The 9,950-nt window shown below is 38.2% G+C and overlaps 1 protein-coding gene across 9 annotated transcripts in view; it reads left to right on the top strand.

Moving 5' to 3' along the window:
* The window catches only part of F8 (coagulation factor VIII), a 201,958-nt gene extending 199,435 nt beyond the window's left edge, over positions 1–2,523 (top strand). For all 9 annotated transcript variants that reach the window (XM_052171818.1, XM_052171820.1, XM_052171819.1 and 6 more), the window contains one exon: positions 1,433–2,523. In XM_052171818.1, the coding sequence (XP_052027778.1) occupies positions 1,433–1,588 (156 nt within the window). In that variant the 3' untranslated portion in view covers positions 1,589–2,523. The remainder of the gene's footprint in view (positions 1–1,432) is intronic.
* The last annotated feature ends 7,427 nt before the right edge of the window (positions 2,524–9,950 follow it).

Raw genomic sequence — 9,950 nt, 5'->3', positions numbered from 1 at the left:
TATTTCATTTTTCACATGGGCTTACCACCAAAATCCCAATGTGGCAAGATACCTTGAGTCGTGGACTTTATTCCCAAATGTTTCTCTCTTATGCACTTTTCTCCTATCAAGTTACACACTTCATTGTATTGCTACTAACATATGCAAAAACAGCATATCTGACTAATAAAAGTACCTACCATTTATTGAATATTTTCTATATACTTATTGAAGGGGCTTAAAAAGGGAGAGGATTGGGGGTTAAGGAAGTGTGGCACTGCGGTGTGGGGGAGGGGGTACCCAGGCAGGCCCTTTCCTGTGCACCTCTGCCCCCTGAGGGACCACACACACACAGGCATGGTATAGAATAGAGTTTATTCAGAGTAGGGGGTGGGAGTTAGTGGTGGAGAGTGGCAGAGAGAGAGAGAGAGAAAGAGAGAGAGAGAGAGAGAGAGAGAGAGAGAGAGAAGAGAGAGAGAGAGAATAGAAAAAGAGAGCTACCCCCTAAGGGACCACACACACACAGGCATGGTATAGAATAGAGTTTATTCAGAGTAGGGGGTGGGAGTTAGTGGTGGAGAGCGGCAGAGAGAGAGAGAGAGAAGAGAGAAGAGAGAGAGAGAGAATAGAAAAAGAGAGCTACCCCCTAAGGGACCACACACACACAGGCATGGTATAGAATAGAGTTTATTCGGAGTAGGGGATGGGAGTTAGTGGGAGAGAGAGAGAGAGAGAGAGAGAGAGAGAGAGAGAGAGTAGAGAAGTGGAGTGGAGGCTGGCCATGACCAAGTGGAGGTGGGGGAGGAGAGCCCAAGGGGCGGAGAGGTGAGAGTATGTGGGAGAGTAGAGAGCAAAGAGAGGAAAAGGAGGAGCAAGTAGCCCCTCTTATAGTGGGCCAGATCTCTGGGGCAGGGCATACCTGGCTATTGCCAGGTAGGTGTGGGGTGGAGCTTAGACAGAACCCCAACACTTATCTTACTTATAATAGCAAATACAGTGACTACGGAGTCAACTAGTTGATTCCTGACTCCCACCTCCATATTACCTGACACACAGATATTGTTCATGACCTCAGGCAAACATTTTCTTTCATTGAGATTTTGGGACATGGGTGAGAATATTTCAGATGTAAGACATAACTAAAGTAGTCCCACATAAATAGGTTGATCTCAATTCTATAAGTAAAAATAAGTTTTTGGCCCATGGAATCTTCTAATCTCCCAGGGTTCAATCTTAAAATGCTAAAAGAAAATTGAAGTAATTTGTTTGTGTGTTGTGATAAGCATTGTGACAGATCCAAAAAGGAAAAAGGGTCATGAGGAAGAGAATCCATGAATCAGTGACTGACCAAGCAGGGAGCTAATTAACTTGAAGCTTCTAGCAAGAATGTAGTGGTATAAATGATATATTTGTATTGTCAGTCAGTTAATAAATGCTGTCTATCCTCTTTCAGGTTTTTCAGGGGAATCAGGACTCATCCACACCTATGGTGAATTCTCTAGACCCACCATTACTCACTCGCTATCTTCGAATTCACCCCCAGATCTGGGAGCACCAAATTGCTCTGAGGCTTGAGATTCTAGGATGTGAGGCCCAGCAGCAATACTGAGGTAGCCTCTGCATCCCCTGCTTGTTACCCTTCTTCAGCTCAAAGTTTGTCTTAATGTTTTATTGATATGAAGAGACACCATGACCATGACAACTCTTATAAAAGAAAGCATTTAATTGGGGCTTACTTATATTTTCAGAGGTTTAGTTCATTATCATTGTAGGAAGCATGGTGGCACACAAACAGACATGGTACTGGAGAAGTTGCTGAGAGTTCTATATCTGGATCACAGGCAGCAGGAAGATAGAGACACTGGGACTGGCTTGGGCTTTTTAAACTTCAAAGTCTACTCCCAGTAACACATTCCCTCAGCATGACCATACTGATTCCAACAAGGCCACTTCTCCTAATCTTTCTCTGTAGTGCCACTCCTTGATGACTAAGCATTCAATTTTATGAGCCTGTGGAGACCATTCTTATTCAAAATACCACAAGGATATTCCCTCACCAATTCAAGACCACCATCCCTCTTAGGCTTCTACATTACATACACACTTTTCATACTACCATCATTTTATTTAAAAGCATACAAACATATATCACCCTACTCTGACACTTTCAAAATTATTAATTATGCATTTTCTGAAAACAACTCTCAACATTTGGAATGGAAACTGTGAAGCACCACACTAAATTTTATACTTTCAGTATCAATATATGTTATGCACCATCAAAACCAAAAAAAATCCATAACAGAATCAGAACTAGAAAAAAATTAGCTTTATATCCTCTTAAATAACTCATGTCCAGGCTGGAGTGATGGCTCAGTGGTTAAGAGCACCAACTGCTCTTCTGTAAGTCTTGAGTTCAAATCCCAGCAACCACATGGTGGCTCACAACCATCCATAACAAAATCTCACACCCTCTTCTGGAATGTCTGAAGACAGCTACAGTGTACTTACATATAATAAATAAATAAAACTTTTAAAAAATAACTCATGTCCATTAACTACATTCATTCATTCCTGGTCGCCTTATATTTAGCCTTCCATGTTCTCTTTTCTTCATGTTATACTGTACCCAAATGTACATTTGTTTACATATATCTAATATATATATATATATGTGTGTGTGTGTGTGTGTGTGTGTGTGTGTATACACACACACACACATATATATATATACATACACACTATTGTTTAGATTATACATATGAGAGAAACTTACAGATTTTTTTCTTTCTGAGATTGTATGACCTCATTTAATATTATACATTCTAAGTCTATCTATGTTCCTGAAAATTTTATCGTCATTTAAACTTTAATTTAAAACCTGAAAACACTGAAACTTTTAGGAAAAAAACACATGAGATACCCTTCAAGATATCAATACAGGCAAGAACTTTTTAAATAGAACTCCAACACTAGGAACATTTTCTGGGTATATGCCCAGGAATGGTATAGCTGGGTCCTCAGGTAGTACTATGCCTAATTTTCTGAGGAATCGTCAAACTGATTTTCAGAGTGGTTGTACCAGCTTGCAATCCCACCAGCAATGGAGAAGTGTTCCTTTTCCCCACGTTCCCTCCAGCATCTGCTGTCCCCTGAGTTTTTCATCTTAGCCATTCTGACTGGTGTAAGATGGAATCCCAGTGTAGTTTTGATTTGCATTTCCCTGATAACTAAGATGCTCCTACATGTAATAAGGGCTCATGCTCCACTATGTTCATAGCTGCCTTATTTATAATAGCCAGAAGCTGGAAAGAACCCAGATATCCCTCAATGGAGGAATGGATACAGAAAATGTGGTATATATACACAATGGAGTACTATTCAGCCATTAGAAACAATGAATTCATGAAATTCTTAGGTAAATTGATGGAACTAGAAAGTGTCATCCTGAGTGAGGTAACCCAGTCACAAAAGAACACACATGTTATGCACTCACTGATAAGTGGATGTTAGCCCAAAAGCTCAAAATAAACAAGTTACAATTCACCCTGCACAGGAAGCTCAAGAAGAAGGGCTTAAGTGAGGGTGGTTTGGTTCCTCTGAGAAAGGGAACAAAATACTCACAGGAGCAATAAGGGAGACAATGTGTGGAGCAGAGACTGAAGTAAAGGCCACCCAGAGACTTCACTACCTGGGGATTCATCCTATAAACAGTCACCAAACCCTGACACTACTATGGACGACAAGAAGTGTATACCAAAAGGAGCATACCATGATTGTCTCCAGAGGGGCCTTGCCAGAGCCTTACAAATACAGAGGCAGATGCTAGCAGTCAGCCATTGGACTGGGCGAGGGGTCCCCAATGGAGGAGCTAGAGGGTGATCCAAAGGAGATGAAGGGAGTTTACAGCCCCATGGGAAGAACAATGATTTCGGCCACCCAGATGCCCCAGGACTCCCAGAGACTAAACCATCAACCAAGGGGCACACATGGTTCCAGCTAAAAATGTGGCAGAGGAATGTCTTGTTGGGCATCAGTGGGAGGAGTGGTCCTTGGTCAGGTGAAGGCTCAATAGAGGCCCCAACAAAGTTGGGTGGAGGAGCATATATGTGGAGGCAGGGGGTGGGAGGAGAGGTTGGGGGTCTTTGGGGAGAGGGAAAATCAGAAAAGGTTTTACCATTGGCAATGTAAATGAAGATGATGTTCAATAAATAAAAAATAAATAAAGCAACAGTTAAAGTTAAAAAAAAAAAAACAACTCCAACTCTGTAGGAACTAACCCTAAGTATCAACATATGGGATTATATGAAAAAAAATTGTGCAGCAAGAGAAACAACCATCAGTTAACATACAATCCAGAGAATAAGAGACAAATACCAGCTACACTTCATTAAAGGGCTAATTAATATCCAGGGGATAGAGAGATGGCTCAGTGGTTAAGAGCACTGGCTGATCTTCCAGATATCCTGAGTTCAATTCCCAGCAACCACATGGTGGCTCACAACCATCCATAATGGGATCTTATGCCCTCTTCTGGTGTGTCTGAAGACAGTGTAGTGTACTCATGTACATAAAATAGATCTTTAAAAAATCATTTCAAAAATATCTGATAAGAAAAGTTGAAGGTGATGTGGAAAGAAAGCAGCCTTGATTCACTATTGGTGGGGGTATAAATTAATGCACCCATTGTGCAAATCAGTTTGGAATTTTTTAAAAATTAAAAATAGAACTACCATATAACCTAGCTATTTCACTCCTGAACACATATGTTCATACCCAGGAATGAACATGGGTTCATACCCACATGAAACTCCATACCCTAGCATAAAAATATTTGTACTTTTATGTTTATCTTGCTTTATTCACTATAGCTAAGAATTAGAACCAACAGGTGAATGTGTAATACAAATTTAATGTATACATACATAAATATTTATAATGGAATGCTACTTAGCTCTAATGATAATAGTCTTCTAAAGGAGATATTTTTAATATTTCTATGGGAAAATACAAACTTTAAAGTTATATATTAAAGGACTTTACCAAAAAAAAAAAAAAGACCTAACTTCTGTTTTGCTCCTTCCTTCACCTAATTTCCTACTAAAACAAAAATACAGTGGAAAATTTTATACTATACTTCTATAGTTGAAATATCAAGGAATCATGCAAAAAATGCAACTGTTGAACACTCCAGTATCCATTGCCACATTCTCACCAGAAGCTTGGGACTGTTTCACTGGTCCTTCTACCTCTATACTTTATTATGATTACACAGATATATCATGGCAGCAATGACAGTCAACTAAACAGTCAGAGGATGCATTCAAAATTTACAGCCCAAGATGATTTGAAAAAACCAGAAAAAAAAATTGTCCCAGTCTCAGAAAAGGCAAAAGAAACATTTGTTTCATGCTAATGCATTTTGTAGTTATCCTATTTGACCCTTCTGTGACTTCTTTGGGAACTAGTACACAACTATCAAAGTCCACAACTGACAAAACTATAGATGGTATGGTTTTATTTCCTTTAAAATTCTAATCACTTGGGCTGGAGAGATGGCTCAGCGGCACTGACTGCTCTTCCAGAGGTCATAAGTTCAAATCCCAACAACCACATGGTGACTCCCAACCATCCATAATGGGATCTGACACCCTCTTCTGATGTGTCTGAAGACAGCTACAGTGTACTTACATATAGTAAATAAATAAATAAATAAATCTTTAAAAAAAGAAAAGAAAAATTCTAACCACTCACATCTAACTTAATAAGGTGATTTTGACAGTCTTTTTCCATTAATGATGCAGCTCTATTTCTCAGATGCTTTTGGAATCAACTGTTTTAAGTTATGAATTTAAAATAAAACATTGATGCATACAAATGAAAGCCTTTGAGAATTATTTTAATACTAGAAATAAAAATGTGAACGCCGGGCGGTGGTGGCACATGCCTTTAATTCCAGCACTTGAGAGGCAGAGGCAGGTAGATTTCTGAGTTCGAGGCCAGCCTGGGGTCTACAGAGTGAGTTCCAGGGCAGCCAAGGCTACATAGAGAAACCCTGTCTTGAAAAAACAAAAATCAAAAAACAACAAAAAAATGTGAGCAATGAATTGTACTTCAGTAGATAAGTATTGCCTTTTAAATACTTATATATATAAATATTTATAGATAAATAAAGAAGACACGAAGTTTAGAAGGGATAGGAGGATAAGAGTGTACCTGGGAGAAGGTAGGTAAGTGTGGAATATAATCAAAATACATTTGGTGCATTGTGAAATTCTCAAAAGAATTAATACAAATATTTTATGTAAAAACAAAGACATTCACTAATAGAAAATCCAATTTGTGTATTGTAATACCAGACTAAATTGTATCCAGAATAAGAAGGTGTGATATATTTTTTGAGAGAGGAAATAAAATCACAAATGGAGCTTCAGTCTGTGAGAAGAGCCTACAAAGAGTTGGGACATGAGGAGTTGCTATTTAAACATGAAGGAAGGAAGGAGGGAGGGAGGGAGGGAAGGAAAGAAATTAATAGCTTCTAAAAAATTGATATCTCATTGGCAACAATGGAAACCAAAATAGATTCACTGTACTGTAACATACATTGTAAAGTAACTGTATATGTATATTGTAAAGTAATTAAATAACTTTTGACCTAAAAGTTAAAGAGTATTAGGTAGCACATCAGAAGTTTGATCACCAGAATTTGTATTACAAACAAAAGGTTGGACAAAGAGGCTTGTGCTTGCAACCAGTTCTGGGGAGGGGAATCCTTGGAACTTACTAGCTAGCCAGCCTAACCTACTTGGCCAGTTTCAGGGTAGCAGCACACTGTCTCAAAAACAGGTGGATGATGCTTGCAGAACAACACTCAAGGTTGTCCTATGATCTATATACACAGTCACATACAAGTTCACTTTCACAAACATGAACATTCATACATACACAAGGTAGAAAGTGTTGATACAATACAGCCATGTCAACAAGTGAAATAAAAAACTTGAAAGACAAATTATCTTTATGCATCCTTTCCACTGTTACAAAAAGAAAGACCTATAGATGTAAACTATAAAACATAATTTGTATAGTTCTATAGTTCTTCAAATGAGTTAATTGGATTTATATTTGTATTTAAAATGACACTTCACAAGAAGTTTAAACAAAGTTCTGCTAATAAATTGAAACTGTTAAAATTTATTTACTAGATTAGTAAGTAGATGAAAGAAAAAATCAACTAGCCATTTCAACATTTTCTTTCCTTCTATATCATTAGTTTTAAGATAAATGAGTGGTTAATGCAAGAAAATAACAGAAATATAAAAAAAGAAATCATAAGAGTTTTTAGTTGTGTATTATCTCTGAATGACATTGTCCTTTTCTGATTCAAAGAGAAAGTAGTCTCTTGTGTCATACTCCATTTTGCCCAGTGCCTCTGCCTGGCCTTAGGGGAAGGAACTGAAGTAGGCACAGATGTCAGATGGACACAGGACAAAAGATTGGTGATCTCTGGCCTTGTAACTTTCTAACTATGCTGGATGCCGAAGCTCATGAATATGGAGACTGTTAACACTTTTGTTTATTCTGTCTAAACTCTACTTTCCTGTTCAGTGCTAAAAACTTAACTCTTATTATTCTGTGCCTCATTAAGCACTGAGGAAACTTAACTCTGTTATTTACTTTATAAATTTATTTATTTATTTACTTCATAAATCTCTGTGCTTGATTAGCACTTGGAAACATAACTCTTGCTTACTTTATAATTCTCTATGCTTGATTACGTTCTAGAAAATTTAACACTCACTTTAATTCTCTGTTTTAACTCTGATCCCAGCACTTCTCTATCGAATTAACACCTCTTTCTGAACAAGGGGATTAAGTAAAGGATTAATTGCTAGGGCGCCTTTCTCTCTTGCCTAGAAGCCTCACCTCTCACTGGTCAGGTGAGAGGGGAGGCTTGGAGCAATAAAACTTTTACTGAACCAGGGGAAGTTTACAAAAGGAAAAACTTTTACACAAGCAAATATGTATAAGCATACATACATTCATATACACACTCATACACCTTCATACATTCCTATTGGGCTCAGTTACTTATACTAACATACTTAACACCCACACACCTATGCAATATGGAGCAAAGCCCAAGTACCATCCAAGAAAGAACTCACTCATTATGGATGAAAAAATAAGCTTCAACTTTTATTGCATGGAAAAAGTTTCTACCCTTTTATCTCTAAATGAATTAAGAAACCTGTCTAATTGTAAGTAAAGCCTGCCTACTGCTTTCTGCTCTCCCTGTAGCTCCTTCTCAATCTCTTCTCTCCTTTTGCATTCTTAGTTCTACTTTCTTCTTTTTCTCTCCTCATCAGCTCAGCTCCTCATCTCTGTAAAGCTTGTTTTGCTTCTACTCTCTTTCTCGCCATTGTTCTTCTGCTCTCTACCTTCTGACTTAGTTTCTCTTTCTACATTCTGTGGTCTTACTTAAAGTCATCATTCCTAGTTTTATACTTTCCCAGGACACAAGATCACATGGCATACCAATTACCAAAATTCACCACAAGTTTAAACAAATTCAAATCATAAACTGAATAAGTTTACAACAGAGATGTTTACATGTATTTTCATTAAGAGTAGTTATCTAGCTAGACATTCATTATCTATCACTAGCTCCACAGGTTCATTGAGAGTCTGTAATTCTTATGTCTAAATTAATATTGAAGTTTTGTATCCATAAACCCAGTAAATATTTTATTTTCTGTCCTTGCACCTTTAATAAATCTTTTTTTTCTTTTACAACCTTTAGTTAATTGTTTTGTGACCAGGCCGGCGGTGATGGCATATGCCTTTAATCCCAGCACTTGAGAGGCAGAGGCAGGCAGATTTCTGAGTTCAAGGCCAGCCTGGTCTACAGAGTGTGCTCCAGGACAGCCAGGGCTACACAGAGAAACCCTGTCTTAAAAACAACAACAACAACAAAAACCAACTTGTTTTCTAAACTAAAGGAATTTATTCCTAAATAGTAAATCTGTATGCTTTACATCCAGTGCAATTAGCTTGTAACACATGAACTGCAGATTCCCAGTTGCAGCTTTCATATTACAGAGAGTTCTAACTGTAGTCCTTATTATAAAGGGCTTGATAATTACTAGTATAATTTTTTGTTTATTTTTTGTTAGATATATTCTTTATTTACATTTCAAATGATTTCCCCTTTCCTGGTTCCCCCCTCTCTGAAAGTCCCATAAGCCCTCTTCCCTCCCCCTGTTCCCCAATCAACCCCCTCCCACTTACCTGTCTTGGTATTCCCCTCCACTGCTGCATCTAGCCTTTCCAGGACCAGGGGCCTCCTCTCCTTCCTTCTTTTGGTATGTGAATTGTGTCTTGGGTATTCCAAACTTCTGGGTTAATATCCACTTATCAGTGAGTGCATACCATGTGTGTTATTTTGTGATTGGGTTACCTTACTTAGGATGATATTTTCCAGTTCCACCCATTTGCCTAAGAATTTCATGAATTCATTGTTTCTAATGGCTGAATAGTACTCCATTGTGTATATATACCGCATTTTTTGCATCCCGTTGAGAGATACCTGGGTTCTTTCCAGCTTCTGGCAATTATAAATAGGGCTGCTATGAACATAGTAGAACATGTATCCTTATTACATGATGGGGAATCCTCTGGGTATATGCCAGGAGTGGTATAGCAGGATCCTCTGGAAATGACGTGCCCAGTTTTCTTAGGAACGGCCAGACTGATTTCCAGAGTGGTTGTATCAGTTTGCATTCCCACCAGCAGTGGAAGAGTGTTCCTCTTTCTCCACATCCTCTCCAGTATTTGCTGTCCCCTGAGTTTTTTCATCTTAGCCATTCTGACTGTTGTGAGGTGGAATCTCAGGGTTGTTTTGATTTGCATTTCCCTGATGACTGAGGATGTTGAACATTTCTTAAGGTGCTTCTCAGCCATTCGATATT

Source organism: Apodemus sylvaticus, chromosome X, assembly GCF_947179515.1.
Source record: "Apodemus sylvaticus chromosome X, mApoSyl1.1, whole genome shotgun sequence".
Classification (NCBI taxonomy): Eukaryota; Metazoa; Chordata; class Mammalia; order Rodentia; family Muridae; genus Apodemus; species Apodemus sylvaticus.
The sequence above is the reverse complement of the archived record's forward strand: the minus strand, read 5'-3'. Positions and strand labels throughout refer to the sequence as shown.